Genomic DNA, 14,510 nt, shown 5'->3' with positions numbered 1-14,510 from the left:
CAGAGGGAGCAATAAACTGCAAAGCAAAGTATGAAGGTTTGCAGCAAACGCTGTAAAGTTTTACACTCCCGAAAACTGGGAATAAAAGATGTACCCATTTAAAGCGGAGTGGATGGAAAGGGTTTGCACAGGACTATAAAACAGCCTTATAACAGTTAATTGCTACTTTCTTGTTGCAGCCCAGAGAAAAGAACGGCTTAAATCCCTGCTGAAGAGTGGGAGCACAGAAAGGAGAGTGAGAAGCAGGGAGAGGAGTGCAGGGAAGCACGGGAACCTTTTGTTTGGGATCCTGTACACCACGCGGAGAAGAGACGCCTTTTGTTCCCAGCACTGGGCTGCTCCTGCTCCCCTCCGTGGGCAGAGCCTCTGGGAAGCAAGACCTGGGGCAGGGGCCCAGCAGCACGGCCAGTTGTTAATTACATCTCATTTAACTAAAATCCCATCGATGCCCATGCAAAACTCAGCCAAACACCTGTCCCTGGGAGGGCAGGAGCAGAGGGAAGGGCACAGCAGCGGGTGGATTCCTCTGACTCTGTCAGGAACCATGGCGCACAATATTTCTGACCACAGAAATACAGAGGAAAACTCAGTATGTTTTCTGCAACAACCAAAACAACCAGCCATCTGCAACCAACCCCTGCGAAAAGGGACCCCGTGGTGCCCTCAAAAGATGTCCATCCTTACCACAGCATGAGCCAGCTGCTTCCAAACCTCCTCTGGGACACCAACAGGAGCCGAGTCCATGCAGAAGCCATGCAGAGTCTAACCAGCAACACCTTGAGGCACTGTAAAGACTAAAATACCCCTTGCCCAGCTCCCTCTGCCCTTTATAAGCTCCCATCTGCACAGGTGAAGGGACGAGGCCAAGGTGCTCCCCCATAGGATGGGAGAACTCCCCTCCTCCCTCCTCAGCCTTCCGCAGGTGCTGCTGGTTTTTCGTGTGATTTCCCCTCCCTGCAGTGGCACATTTTGTGCAATATCCAGGAAAGCAGAGCCATGCATTCTTCACTGTAAACATCGAGATGCTGTTTCCACCCATCAGAGCAGCACTTAGGTGGAGATGACAATGGAGCTCCGCAGCCCTAATCACACACTTTGATTGAAATAAGAGTACGGGGGAAATGGAAATCAGACGCCTGGAGCCAAGCTCTCATGGAGCTGGGAAGCTACAGCGTCAGAGCCGTTCTGGGGCTGCCATGAGCTTGGGGGCTGGCTCTTTGGGCTGACCTAATCGTGGCCTTTTAGTGCCTGAAAGAGCCTCTTTAGGGTTTTTACTGTTTACACCCTGGAGTCACAGGACAAGGGAGAAAGGCTTCAGACTGACAGGACAGGTTTAGATAAAGCATTAGGGAGAAATGTGTGGTGCTGAGGTCCTGCCACAGGTTCCCCAGAGAGGCTGTGGCTGACCCGTCCCTAGAAGCATCCAAGGCCAGGCTGGATGGGGCTTGGAGCAGCCTGGTCTGGTGGAAGGTGTCCCTGCCCATGGCAGCCCAGTCCCAGGACATTCCATGATTCTGTGACTCCCAGGACCAGGCAGTGCCAGGCTGGCAGTGAAGGCAATAATCTCACCAGCTCTGAGATGATCTGCCACTCCTGCTCAGAGACCTCTGCCTCTGTTTGTGCACAGTTTGTGCTTTGATCCCCAGATCATGTCATTCAGTGAACACAATCAGCCTTTAAGGACTGAAAGCTAAGCACTGCACTGGCAAACGCCCCCGGGTCAGTTTGCTTGGCCATCAAGGCTCTTGCAGGGCCCCATGTCCCAGCACCGCAGTAGCAGGGAGCACTGATTGTTGGCTTTGCTGTCAGAAGAAAACCTCTTTATCATGTTCATCTTTCTAGCTGACGTCCTTTTCACGCCTCACAAGCTCAGCAGAGGGTTTGGCAGTGGCAGGTCTGCCTCAGTGAGGGGGTTTGTAAAGCAAATGCGCCTTGGATCTACACTCGCACTTATTAGTGCCACGATGATGCGGCAGCTCCTCTGCTCTCACTTCTAACGACGGATCCTCAAAAAAGCACAGGCCAATTATATAGATTCGGAGTCGGTAATGAGCCTAAAACTGTTTGATCATTTCGGCTCCAGCTGGGCGAGTGGGAGGAGGACGAGCTGCTGCGGGGAGCCGCCAGCGCCAGAAGCGCGGGGCTCTGCTGCCTCTCCGTGGCGGAGAAGGCGAAGGCGCTGTCACCGCCGTGTCCCCTCCGTGTCACCGCCGTGTCCCCTCCGGACGGCGGGCCGGGGGCTGCCGGCGAATTTCTATCCCAAAAGGAGGGTTGGCAGGGAATTGCAGAGCACGCCCGCGCCGTGCTGCAGAAGGTGTCCAGCTGGAGCGTGGGGACACAGAGGGGACACGCGAGCTGGAGCTGTCACCGGGCTGCGCGACACCCAAAGGGCGAGGAGCGGAGCTGCCGCCGGCGGGATGGAAGCGCCAGCGATCTCCACGGAGGCAGAGTTTTACCAGCACAATTTTGGCCCTCAGGAGTATTTGGAAGAATTTTACAGCATGAGCAGCAGCCGGGAAGGGGAAAACGCGTTTATGCTGCAAAACTTGAGGATCCTGCATAAAACGTTCTCCTGTACGAGCGGTCCTGAGGCGCCCAGAGGTGTGGGATGGCAGAAAACCGTTCCCGAGCTGCCCAGCACGGAGCGAGCCGTGCGAGACACAGACACTCAGCTGCTTTGCTAAGGACACCCCTCTGCCTGCACGTGTGCACAGGGAATCGCAGCTGGAGCTGGGCCACGGTGTCTGAGAACACCACCAAGCCCAACTGGGGCCGGGGGGTAAGGAGACAGTGCCTCTGCCCCAGGAGCTGGCACTGTCCCTGTCACAGGCTCTGGACCCTGTGCAGGGGTTGTCCCTGGCACTGGGGTATGGGGCTGTGTGCCACGGCTCTGTGGCATTCGGGGTCACATCTCTGGGTTAGGGGGAACTCAGACTCAGGGACTCTGGGATGTTTCTGCCCTGGAGCAGTTTCCATCCTCACTGGGATGGTTTGCCCCCCACTCTGCACCACGTGGGCTGAGAGGTGACACCTTGACAGATGTCAGCTGTGCCCCACCATCTACCAGCTCCTGTCTGCCTGTAGCATTTCCAGGAGATCACCTCCTTGGACTACACTGACTGGAACTGCTGGGAGCTACAGAAGTGGCTGAAGAACAAAGCAGGAGCCTTCAACTGGGAACCAGTGGTGAAATACTTCTGTGAGCTGGAAGGGGACAAGTGAGGCTGGTGTCCTACTGCCTGTCACTGACCATGGTGGTGGCACAAGCCATGTGTGGTGCCAGGAGGCCACAAGCACAGACACTAAATATCCACAGAATGAGCCTTCATCTACTTACTTTTGCATTTTCTTGCCAGGGAGCAGTGGGCTGAGAAGCAGGAGAAACGGAGGAAGAAGGTGAAGCAGGTTCTGAAGTGTGATGTGACGAAAGCCAACCCCATGGGCCCCGTGTCCCGGCTGCCAGCTGACTGCATCATCTCCACGTTGTGCTGGGAGGCTGCCTGCAAGGAGCTGGCCACCTTCTGCAGTGGCCTGAGGAACATCAGCACCCTCCTGAAGCCTGAGGGGCACCTGGTCACGGTGACTGCCCTCGGGGACACCTACTACCCCTTGAACAAGCCTCCTCTTGCCTCTGTCTGCAGAAACAGGAGGTGGAGGAGGCCGTGGTGCCACCCAGCTTTGAGGTGAAGATCAGTGAGGTGCAGTCGTAGGTAGTGGACGATGACCACATGGACTTCAGGGGTATGCCTCTGCCAGGGTGGAGTGTGGGGCTCTGGGGGGAGCAGCAGTGCTGAGTCTGGGTTCAAAAAGCCACCTTGGTGTAGCCCAGGGGCTCCCAGGCCTTTATCTGGCACTAAATAAACTCCTGAGCTGTGTCTGTGAGCTGGGATTTGTGCAGCATACACAGCACCCAGGCTTGAGGTAACCCCACCAGCTCCCCCCAGCCCAGGGACAGGGGGAGTACCTGGAAGGATGAAGGGTATAATTATATAAATATGTAAAAAAGCCAATAAAACTCCCCAAACCAACCCCCCAAATAAATAAACCACCAAGCCTCTTCTATAGCTGAAACCAGTGAGTGGAATTGGTTGAAATCTCAGCAGTATTTCCAAGTGCCTGTGCACTAAGAGTAAAAACAGGCAGCCAAAGGGCAGCTTTCTTCCCAAAGCAAAAGTTTCTGGTTTTCCACTTTTCTCCTCTGAGGAGCAAAAAGGGCACAAAAGGGTGGCACAAACAAGCACAACAGAACTCCAAGAGCACCTCTGAAGCACCTGAAGTGGTTCTTGTTCTCTCCCCGTGTACTTTTCCAGCTCGGGCTGGTCGAGGCTGTGCCAGGCAATGCCGGAGCCCTCCAGCTCCTGCCGTGGCCTCTGGCCAGGGCCTGGCACTCGCACGGGGAAGCAGCCACGATGGCACGGGCACCACCCGCTCCCAGCCAGCCCCGAGGGGAGCCGGGGAGGGAAAACGGGCAGAGGCAAGTAAATGAGGCTCCAGGGAAATCAAGGCAAAGCAAAAGTCCTGGCAAAGCGAGGTATTAATTCCCTTTCGGAACGAGTGACTGTTTGGAATTTAACCAGGCGAACGCGATTAAACCAAATGGATATAAATTCTAGGTGCGGCGGCAAGTAATGAAGTGGAGAAAATGAACAGCACCCAATTAACAAGGAAATCGGATCTGCTGCGACGCGTGGGGATCTAATGAAAAATGAAGGCTCAACTGCCCCTTTCAAAGGTTTTCCAGATGGAGAACACCCGTTTTACATCCAGCATCTTCTGGGATACCCAGGGGATTGCAGCGGCTGGGGAGAGCCAAGGATGCTTCCCAAAGTCCTTGGAGAAGTGCAATCGCTGGGAAGGCTGGTGCGGGCACAGCGCACCCACTCCGCCGGGATCAGCCACCGGATCCAGCCTGGAGCCCCCGGGGAGGACCGCGTGTTCCCCCACAGCCTCGGGAACGCAGAGCCCCCGTGGGTGCCCTGCTCCCAAATAACCCGTCTGGGGTTTGGAACCTGCACGCCGGTTCTCAGCCGCCTCGCTCAGACCCCTTCAGTTTCCCATCAGTTTCCCGAGAGGGTGGGAGAAACGGGGAACGGGGAACCCCCGGCACCGGCGGCCAAGCGGCAGGACCTGGGCGCTGCCGCCACAGTGGGACTGCTGCACGTGATGTATCAACCACCCCCCTACGGCAAACGAGCTTTATTGCCAGTCACTGCTTAATTACAGGTCATCACTGCATTCCTGGGCCCGCGAAGCCGCAGGTCCCGTGTGCCCCGGGAGACGTGGGCCCGTCCTGCCCAGACTCCGCGCCCGCAGCTGCCGCCCAGCCGGTGCTGACGGGGCCCCGGTGCTGTCCACGTTCCCACGCATGGCTCCATCCCCGCTCCCGTTCGTTTCCCCGGTCCCATCTCCCCGTTCCCGTTTCCCCGTTCCCGTCTCCCCGTTCCCGTCTCCCCGTTCCCGTCTCCCCGTTTCCATCTCCCCAGTCCCATCTCCCCGGTCCCGTCTCCCCGTTCCCCTTTCCCCGTTCCCCTTTCCCCAGTCCCGTCTCCCTGTTCCCGTCTCCCCGGTCCCGTTTCCCGTTTCCCGTTTCCCGGTCCCACCGGAAGGGGCGGGCGCTGCGGGCGCGCATCGGCCCCGGTGACGTCACGCCAGGCGCCGCGCGGGCCGGGGCCGCAGCCGCTGGGAGCGCGCACAGATCTCGGCGCGGCCATGGGGGCAGCGGCCGCCGAGGCGAACCGGACCCTGTTCGTGGGGAACCTGGACCCCAAGGTCACCGAGGAGCTCATCTTCGAGCTCTTCCACCAGGTACCGCCCGGCGTCCGCGCTGCGTACCGGGGGAGGGCGCGGCGGGGGGCCGCGGCCGCCATGGCCGGCGGGGCTACGGCGGCCGCCGCGGGACAGGCTTCGGCGGGGCGCACGTGCTCGGCGGCCGCTCTCTCCCCGTTTGATTAACGCCTTTCCCCCCGTGCCAGGCGGGCCCCGTGATCACCGTGAAGATCCCGAAGGACCGGGATGGACGGCCCAAGCAGTTCGCCTTCGTGAATTTCAAGCACGAGGAGTCCGTGCCGTACGGGCTGCAGCTGCTCAACGGGATCAAGCTGTACGGGCGGCCCATGCGCATCCAGTTCCGATCAGGTACCGGAGGGACCTTAACCCGTTTTCTAGAGAGAAAGTGAACTACTGTCAGCTGTCCTAACTGTCACAGAGTCATAGTTAATCGCGTGAATTGCAGGAGCCTCTCACCAAGGGGTCCCTCCTGTGCTAGCTCTGTTCCCCTCACAGCCTCCTCTCCTGGTGCTTCCACCAGGGACCTTCTGTCCCTCATGGCCACTGTAACCCCTTGGATGAGCCTTCCCTTTGGGTTTTTACTGGTTATTCCTGCAGCACGTCCAAGATCTGTTCTAAATTATCACATGAGCATTAAAAATCGCATCTGATAAATGATGCACATTTGCTACAGTATCTCTGGCCTTTCTGGTGGCAGTTAAGACAGTTGCAGTGCCTTATTTTGGTAACTGGACCACGTGCTTCTGGAGATCACTGGCAAAACTTGAGAGCCAATTCAAAACGTGTTGATTTTCTGCAAGTTCACTTCACACCCAAGCTGCTTAAGTAGTTTTTGTGGGTCTCCTGAAATATTTGTCTCTTCCCCAGGGAGCAGTCATGCAGCCCAGGATAGCAATCCATCCTGTTCCCTTGGAGCTGCTGGCACCAACCTTCCTGGGACGCCTCATCCAGCATCCAGCTGCAGCAGGTACGAGTCTCACCAGCACAGGAGTGTGGAATGGACGTAGACATTGCATGGTTCACTGTACTGCTGGCTACTTCGAAGTGCAATTTGGTGTTTCTTTGCTGCAGAGGGAGCACCAGTGCAATGCAGATGCCCCTTGGACTGCAGCAGTTGTGTGTTCAAGGCTGAAACTCCTGATCTGTTTTCCCTGCAGGTATGAGAGAGTTCCAGATGGCATGGGCTCACCGGGGTTCTCGTCCAGCCTGCAGAGACAAGCAGTGGTACGTGCACACACTCACAGGCACAGGTTGTGAAATACACTTTTGGAGTGCTGAAATGACAATTGCTGAAGATTTGAAGCTCCTGGTACAGAGAGGGCCAGCTGGGAGGGCTCTGGGCTGTGGGAGTCCAGGAGTAATGGTTCTGTTCCCTTCTGCTGTTTGCAGTGTGTTAGAGGCCACTGCAGGGTTTGGGTCAAGCACTCCAGCGGGCAGTGAGCGTACCAGACTGAGCATCCATTTCCCTCTTTCCCTTCCAGCTGAACAGCGCGGCTCGGCAGCAGCCCCACTTTGGGGGGAAGTACGAGCAGCCCGGCTTTGCCCCTCCTGGCTACCCGCACTCCTTCCACGCCCTGCCGGGCTCCCCGGGCCCGCGGCGCCCCGAGGGGCCGGCGCCGCGCAAGGGCCGGCTGGGCGCCCACCCCTACTCCCCGGACAGCCGCCACTTCGGCCGGGACCGCTTCGGGGAGCCCGGGCCCGACTACGGCCGGGGCAAGCGCGACGACTACGGCTTCGACGAGAGGGGCCACGAGGCCGAGCACCACTACCGGGGCGGCCGCGAGGAGCACTACGACAGGCACCGCGACAGCTGGAGCTACGAGTACCGCAGGGAGAGCTACAGAGAGGCCAAGTGGCACTCGGCACGGCATTGATGGACTTTGAGGGCAAAGCAAATGTGACCTGTTTCTCACAGAGTACATGTATAAAACCCCACCCCCCAAAAAACCGCCATTATTGAAGTCACCTTTTAGTGTTTGTAAAAATATCAGCAGTGCAGTCCTGCCAGACTCTGGTCTCAGTATTAAATGTGTTTACTCACACTTCAGGGGTTTTCACAGGGTTAAAAAAGCCATGGTGAAGTTTTGGTGAAACCCTCACTGTCCATGTGTCACAGAGAAGTGCTGTAAGCATTTTTTTAGGAGAAAGGAACATCTGTGTCAGATGGAAGGGTCTAGGGTTTTAAGCAGAACTGAGGTGGGACAGATGCTGCCTGGCATCTCCAACATTCCTCATGTTGTTTTTTTATACAGTCATAGAATCACACAATGGTCTCAATCCCCTGCCAGAGGCAGGGACACCTTCCACTAACCAGGCTGCTCAGAGCCCCATCCAACCTGGTCTTGAACGTTTCCAGTGGTGGAGCATCCACAATCTCCATGGGTAACCTGTTACAGTGCCTAAGCACTCTCACAGTAAAGAATTTTTTCCTAATATGTCATCCAAACCTACTCTCTTTCTATTTAAAACCATTCCCCGTTGTCCATTTAAAATATTACGGTATTGTCTTGGAGAACATTAAAAGTCTCCCTGGGGAAAACTCCCTGGGTGAACCTCCGTGTTTGAGGCGGTGGCAGCGGAGCTGCTCCGTGAGACCGGTGACGGGAGGAGCGCTCCGCGCTACCGCAGACCACAACTCCCAGTAGCCCTTGCGGCACGTGCGCCCCTGTGGAGCGCGGGCGGCGGCGCGGGGGCTGCCGGGAGCTGTAGTGCGGCGGCGATGCTGGGCGGCGGCCGCGCCGGCCTGGGCCGCCTGCGGATCTGCGCCGGGCGGCTGTGGCGGGGCCGGCGGAGGGCGGCGGCCATGGCCGGCGGCGACATGGGGCAGCGCATGGTCTGGGTGGACCTGGAGGTGCGGGGCGGCGGGGCGGGGCGGCGGGGGGCGCGGGGAAGGAGCGGACGGGACGGGGAGCGCGGATCCCCGGGCGCGCTGACGCTGCCGCTCGCCCCTGGCAGATGACGGGCCTGGACGTGGAGAAGGACCAGATCCTGGAGATGGCGTGTCTGATCACCGACTGCGACCTCAACGTGCTGGCCGAGGTGAGCGGGACCCCTCCAGGGGATGGCGGCCCGGAGTGACGCCGGGCGATCCCCGGCGCCGGGATCCGCTGCTCCGCACCGGGAGCGTGCGGGCGGCCGCGGAGCGCGGGGCCCTGCGTCACCGCGCTCTCGGTGTCCCCGGGCTGAAACCGCCCCGGGGTCTGCTTGTGCTTGCGACTGAACTTCTGCGTGCTTCTAAACTTTTTCTTTTTTTTCCCCCATTACCTTGATATTTTCCTTTCCCCGACAGGGCCCGAATCTGATTATCAACCAGCCCGACGAGCTGCTGGAGAGCATGTCCGAGTGGTGCAAGGAGCATCACGGGAAGGTAAAACGCTCCTGGGCCTCGGCCGCGGGAGAATGACTCGTGATCCGGAGTGAGCAGCTGCAGCACGGCCGCCCGAGCCCCTGTGCCGAGCAGTCTGCAGTCACACAGACGGGCTGAAAGACACGAGACACTATCTGGCTTATTTTGTATTGAGGAGCCTCTGTGGAATGTTTTTCCCAAGGTCTCACGAGTCATCTGTGCACAGTTCAGACTGCACTCGGGGATCTTCAGCCCCCAGCTTGCCTGAAGCAGCCTGTGGTTTGCAGCCCGGTTTCTGATAAGTTGGAATAGTGCTGGAAGCTGCTTGCTGGTTTGGGAGTGGGAAGCATCAGCACAGCAGTGAGGCTCCCTGGGAGGAGGCAGGGGCCAGAACGGGATGTGTCGCTCAGGGATGTGTCGCTCAGGGATGTGCCACTGGCTCACATCTCCCAGGGCAGGGGCTCAGCTTCCTTTCTCCCGGTGTGAAGCTGGGAATTGGGGTTTGGTTCCTTGGTCCTCTCACGGAGCTGCTGGTCACCTCCTGCCTCTGTGGCAGCCCTGGTGTAGGCTGAGTTGGGTGGGCTCCTCTGAGCTCCTCCTGCTGAAGTCTTGCATAAAATAATTCCAAGTAGTTCCAGTGGGGAAGGGGAAGATGAGAATGCCTGAGTAAGAACAGGATTGGTGCAGAACAGTCCAGAGCCAGTCAAATGCAGATTTTTTCCTGTGGACTCTGGTGCATGTGGCATTAAGCAGGCCTGTAAACACCGGGCTTTTGCCTGCCCCCTCAGCGCTGTGAGCCTTGTGGATTTTTTCACTGAAAGCTTCACTTTTGCAGCAAGAGATTATTTTTAGTTCTTTAGGCCACCAAAGAAAGGTTCCTCCTTGCCAGAAGCAAGAGAGCAAATGGATTTTCCAGTCCCTGATGATGAATTGAAATTCAAGTTAGTTTTCAATTAAGGGCTGAAGTTTTAAGACATCCATAACCCCCCCTCCTCCCCCTTCGGCATCTTGCTCTCCCTGGGAAGAATTAGCAAGAGTTTGGGAAATGAATATTAATTTACTGTGATGGGTGCTTTTCCCTGCTCCAGTCAAGGATTCCAGCTCAGCTTCAGCTCGGGAGTGCATTGGAGATGGTAGCATGCGTCCTTGCTGCTCCTGAGGAGCTACTTATTTTTAATTGACTAAGAGAAGAGAAGCAATTAGAATATAGATGAAAATGCTGCCACATAATGAATTTTTTAACCACCACTTGGATCTGTCAAGTAGATTTTTGCTGCACAGTCGTGGAAATATATAGCGTAGCCAGATGGAAATAAATCACTGAGAACACTTGGAGAGGATTTGACATTTAGCTATTGAAAAAAAAAAAGAAGGGAGGAACTTTCTTGATTTATAGGAATCTTGATAAACCCTGAAGGCAGGATCCTGTTTATTTGTGTTCACTGGTACCTGCTGCTCCCTGCTGGGGAGGTGAGTGCCTCTCCTGAAACAGGGATATAAAGGGATACAGCGCTCTCCTGGCTCAAGGATGTGCAGGTGGATGAACAACACCTCATGTTTTGGTAACTGAAAAGAACTCTGAGCAAAGAAATCAAAAAAAGGGAAAGAAAAAGCCCCAAACCCCAAAGGAATGTCAGTGCTGTCAGGGCTATTTACCTGCCTTGGTTTTCCTTCCCAAACAGGAGATCCCTGGGGAGAGTAAAGGCTGGGGGTGCCCCAGAGAACTGAGACACAGAGTTCAGGAGGTACCCAGGGAACAAACAGCACTCGAAGGGTTGCCCTTTCACTGCAGAGTTAAACATTTACTTGAGAACTGGAGCATTCCTGGCAGTGTCTGTGACAGGATGTTTCTGATTTATGACTTGGCTCTTTTTTGCAGTCTGGCCTGACTAAGGCTGTGAAGGAGAGTAAAATCTCGCTGCAGCAGGCCGAGTACGAGTTCCTGTCCTTCGTGCGGCAGCAGACACCCCCGGGGCTCTGTCCTCTCGCAGGTGAAGCTTCTTCTTTCTTAACTGCAGCACATCATCTGTCCTCACTCCCAGTGGGATGTGAGCACCCACTGGCACATACAGCAGGGATGTGTTCCTGTTCTGTGCTGTGTCTTTTCCTCCCTGGGTATCCATCCAAAGGCCAGATAAGGATTTTCCAGGTGTCCTGTTACCCAGAACTGCTTTCAGAATTTCGTATATGATCTTGGGACAGGTGCTGAGTGAAATTCATACCAATGGCCACTTTCGCTTGGCGAAAAACCCGATGTTGGCATGACTCTTTGATATTTATCTCTGTGACACAAATTGTGGGCGTAGTAACTGAGGAATTACTAGAGGTATTAGTATTAAACCCCGTGTGATCCTGCAATGAAAATCTGACAAACCTTTACAATCATATTTGCTAGGAAAAGGGATAAATGAGCTGCTTGTGAGTAGCTTTTCTTCCCCTGTGATCTCTCCCAGCTCGCTCCACCTGCTGCTCGTTTCCATGTTGCTCTGTAGCGTCTTTGAAGAAACATCTTGTTTGTGTCTTTGTAGGTAACTCTGTTCATGCAGATAAGAAATTCCTTGACAAATACATGCCGCAGTTCATGAGGCACCTTCATTACAGGATCATTGACGTGAGCACTGTCAAGGAACTTTGCAGGTAAATGTTCCCCCAATTAAGTGGTTTGAAAGATACCCCCACGACGCCTATTTGTGGTGCTGGGGCTCTGCAGATCACAGCAGGGGGACTCTGCAGGGCTGTGGCTTCTCTGGGTGTCTGTGACACCTTCACCAAGTGTAACAAACCTGCAGCAGCCGCCAGACATGGTTTGGAATCCCAGTTTGGTTTTTTTTTAAGTGGCAATTTTTCTGCTCACAGGCGCTGGTATCCAGAGGAATACGAGTTTGCACCAAAGAAGGCTGCTTCTCACAGGTGAGCTTTGTGCCTGTGTCTCTGACAGAGCAGAGCTTGTCCTGCAGAGAACTCTGCTCTTCCTGAGCAGGACACGGGGCTCCCTGAGAATTCCAGCATCTGGTGTCCGATGCAGGTGTGCTTCTGCATCCTGTCAGATGTTTGTATTCTCCTGTCCAAAGTGAAGATAATGTAGGGAAAGGCCTGGAAGTTTTCAGCAGCATTAGGACCTGGACATAACTGTAGACGTACCCAGGTGCTTTGAAACCCTCCTTAATTCTCTTTCAGAGCACTTGATGACATCAGGGAAAGCATCAAAGAACTCCAGTTCTACAGAGACCACATCTTCAAGAGGAAAACGGATGAGAAGAAAAGGAAACTGATTGAGAATGGGGAAAGTGATAAAGCTGCCAGCTGATTTCCCTTCCCGCCACACCAGCCCGTAGCACACACTAGATGCGTCTCCTGGTTCTTTTTTGTTTGCCAGTCTCTTGGGAAGCTGCACCCTGGGTTACCTTGTTTCTTACCAGCTGTTCAATGCAGACAGAAGCCTGAGTTGCTGCTGCTTTTCAGTTTGAGCGGGGAGTTGGCACGCTGGGCCTCAGCAGCGCCCGGGTTCGGATGTTCTAAAACACGCTGTTTGATACTCCTTGCACCTGGTTTTAGGTGCGGTCTTTCACGACACAATAAAACAGGTCAGTTGAAAAACGGTGGTTTTGGACAGCCTTTCTTTGGTGCTCCCCACGCTGCTAGGTGAACTGCTGTTCCTGGGCTCCCCTGGGCTGTCCTGGAGCGGGAGCTGCCGGCCCATAAAGCAGAGGGTGTAATGGAGCGCGGGGTGTGCAGCTCCCAGGCATGTTTTTATTATGGGCATTAATAATAATGGCCATCCAGGGCTTCTCAATCCCGCTGATTGTTGGAGCACCTGCTCTGCCAACCCTGGGAATGATTGTTATTGCAGAGAGGCCGTTAAAATGGTTAATGGGGCAAATAAATGAGTCTGTGAAATGTCTCTCTCCTCTGTCACCAGCTCCCAGGTAAGTTGGCAATTCCAGCGAGGTTTGTTTTCTCTGTGGGCAGGCTTGGAGCAAGGCAGGGCTGAGGCATATCCCTGCACAGGGTTATCCACCACAGCCAGCAGCTGCAGAGATGCCTTGGGACGGCGCCGTGTTGGAGCTGGGGACACACGGTTCACCCTTGTCCCAGCAGCTCCCCAGACCCTCACCATGGCCACATGCCACCAGAGTCTGCTCTTTCATTTCCATGTTGTTAGTTTTCCTCCTTCCTCTGACTTCTGCTTTCTGACCTACTTCTGCTTTTCATATTTCATTCCTTGTTAAGATGCTTTTGTTTTTCTTGAAACGTTTTTTAAGGAAAATATGCCACCTGTGTTTATACATTTTTAAATATTGTTTATTCTTGCTTCTGAAGTAACAGTGCCGTATGGGGGATTTTTATCTCGTTTTCCCTGTTATGCAATTGCTTTCCTGGTTTTCTGTGCTGGCATCATTTGAGGTTCCAATTCAGTACAAATTTGTCACGCACTTGGCAGAGCACAGATAAACCCCACCAAAGCGGGTGTTATTTTGGGCTGGAAACAAAGCTCCCTCCTGCAGCAGGGGCTGGGGAGAGGGAATGGGCAAGGTCCCCCTGGCTTTGCACCATTCCCTTTTGTAGGAGCACTTACAGCAGTTGTTTCCCTGCTCTGAAAGCTCCATCAGCATCACACAGTCATGGAGGATCCAGATATAGGGATGCAAATCTCTCTCTTTCTGAACGTGGTAGCTAAAACAATTCCTCACGGGCAAATCCAGAGTGTGCCTGGGAGCCCTTGGCTCCACCCCTGAGCGCTTGTAGATGTCTCCCGGATCGAGGTTAACAGCACATTAAACCTGTGACTGCACAAGGAGTTTGTACTCCTGTTGTCACTGCTCCAAACAGGAGTCCCCACAGCTCCTGTCACTGCCAGGATGGAGAGTTTCCTGTGTGGAAACTCCTTCCAGACATGAGCCATCTGAGCCTCCCACAATGGCAAAAAGAGCAACCAGCCATCCCTCCCTCCTTCATTTTTTCTCTGCCCTTCCCTGCACCTCTCGTTCTCTCCATCCATCCACACTGCACTATTGAGCTGCAAACCACATAAATCAGGAAAAATATCAGCTCATGCTACACTTTTGCCCAGCTTCAGCGCAGTCTGCTCCCATTCTCTATTTTCAGAGAAATCCTGCTCCTCCCAGGCACAGCTGCTGGCTCCACCACAACGGGCCACAAGAACTTCTGCCCTCTGGCAGCTGCAGCCCTGACAACATCAACCTCAGGAAGGCAGGGGATGAAACAGTGACCCTCAAGCAACATTCGCCCACAGTTTGTCGGGCTGAGCTGGGTGCTGGAGGCGGCAGGGATGTGTTGGGGGCACTGCACAGCCCACCCTGGCACCACCGCTGCCCACTGGCCCTGGGAGCCGCCGGGTGCAGCTGCCTCGGCTCAA

General features: G+C 55.1%; 3 protein-coding genes across 3 annotated transcripts; all 3 read left to right on the top strand.

Annotated features, from left to right (window-relative positions):
* Window positions 1–544: 544 nt before the first annotated feature.
* On the top strand, window positions 545–3,710 carry NNMT (nicotinamide N-methyltransferase). Its single transcript, XM_066334649.1, is given in 7 exon segments — window positions 545–589; window positions 2,084–2,329; window positions 2,970–3,048; window positions 3,051–3,083; window positions 3,086–3,218; window positions 3,357–3,616; window positions 3,619–3,710. Coding segments are annotated over 7 exon segments (888 nt in total).
* Window positions 3,711–5,628: 1,918 nt separating this feature from the next.
* On the top strand, window positions 5,629–7,796 carry RBM7 (RNA binding motif protein 7). The gene is made up of 5 exons (XM_066334886.1): window positions 5,629–5,805; window positions 5,973–6,135; window positions 6,655–6,754; window positions 6,945–7,011; window positions 7,269–7,796. Exons 1-5 carry the CDS (start codon window positions 5,710–5,712, stop codon window positions 7,659–7,661), a joined length of 819 nt encoding a protein of 272 aa, XP_066190983.1. The 5' UTR covers window positions 5,629–5,709; the 3' UTR covers window positions 7,662–7,796.
* Window positions 7,797–8,495: 699 nt separating this feature from the next.
* On the top strand, window positions 8,496–12,730 carry REXO2 (RNA exonuclease 2). Its single transcript, XM_066334887.1, has 7 exons — window positions 8,496–8,638; window positions 8,743–8,826; window positions 9,077–9,154; window positions 11,013–11,124; window positions 11,662–11,770; window positions 11,990–12,043; window positions 12,311–12,730. Exons 1-7 carry the CDS (start codon window positions 8,507–8,509, stop codon window positions 12,438–12,440), a joined length of 699 nt encoding a protein of 232 aa, XP_066190984.1. The 5' UTR covers window positions 8,496–8,506; the 3' UTR covers window positions 12,441–12,730.
* Window positions 12,731–14,510: the final 1,780 nt, after the last annotated feature.

The sequence above is a fragment of the Sylvia atricapilla genome, chromosome 23 (genome assembly GCF_009819655.1).
Source record: "Sylvia atricapilla isolate bSylAtr1 chromosome 23, bSylAtr1.pri, whole genome shotgun sequence".
Taxonomy (NCBI): Eukaryota; Metazoa; Chordata; class Aves; order Passeriformes; family Sylviidae; genus Sylvia; species Sylvia atricapilla.
Note: the sequence above shows the minus strand (reverse complement) of the source record. Positions and strands in the feature narration are given on the sequence as shown.

What these genes read in the sequence shown, in the direction of transcription:
- RBM7 (XM_066334886.1), top strand. Translation starts at nt 5,710, where the DNA reads ATGGGGGCAGCGGCCGCCGAGGCGAACCGGACCCTGTTCGTGGGGAAC. An exon ending in GCGCATCCAGTTCCGATCAG is followed by an intron (nt 6,136 to 6,654) that starts GTACCGGAGGGA and finishes TCTCTTCCCCAG; the next exon opens with GGAGCAGTCATGCAGCCCAG. An exon ending in CCAGCATCCAGCTGCAGCAG is followed by an intron (nt 6,755 to 6,944) that starts GTACGAGTCTCA and finishes TTTTCCCTGCAG; the next exon opens with GTATGAGAGAGTTCCAGATG.
- REXO2 (XM_066334887.1), top strand. Translation starts at nt 8,507, where the DNA reads ATGCTGGGCGGCGGCCGCGCCGGCCTGGGCCGCCTGCGGATCTGCGCC. An exon ending in TGGTCTGGGTGGACCTGGAG is followed by an intron (nt 8,639 to 8,742) that starts GTGCGGGGCGGC and finishes CGCCCCTGGCAG; the next exon opens with ATGACGGGCCTGGACGTGGA. An exon ending in GGGGCTCTGTCCTCTCGCAG is followed by an intron (nt 11,125 to 11,661) that starts GTGAAGCTTCTT and finishes GTGTCTTTGTAG; the next exon opens with GTAACTCTGTTCATGCAGAT.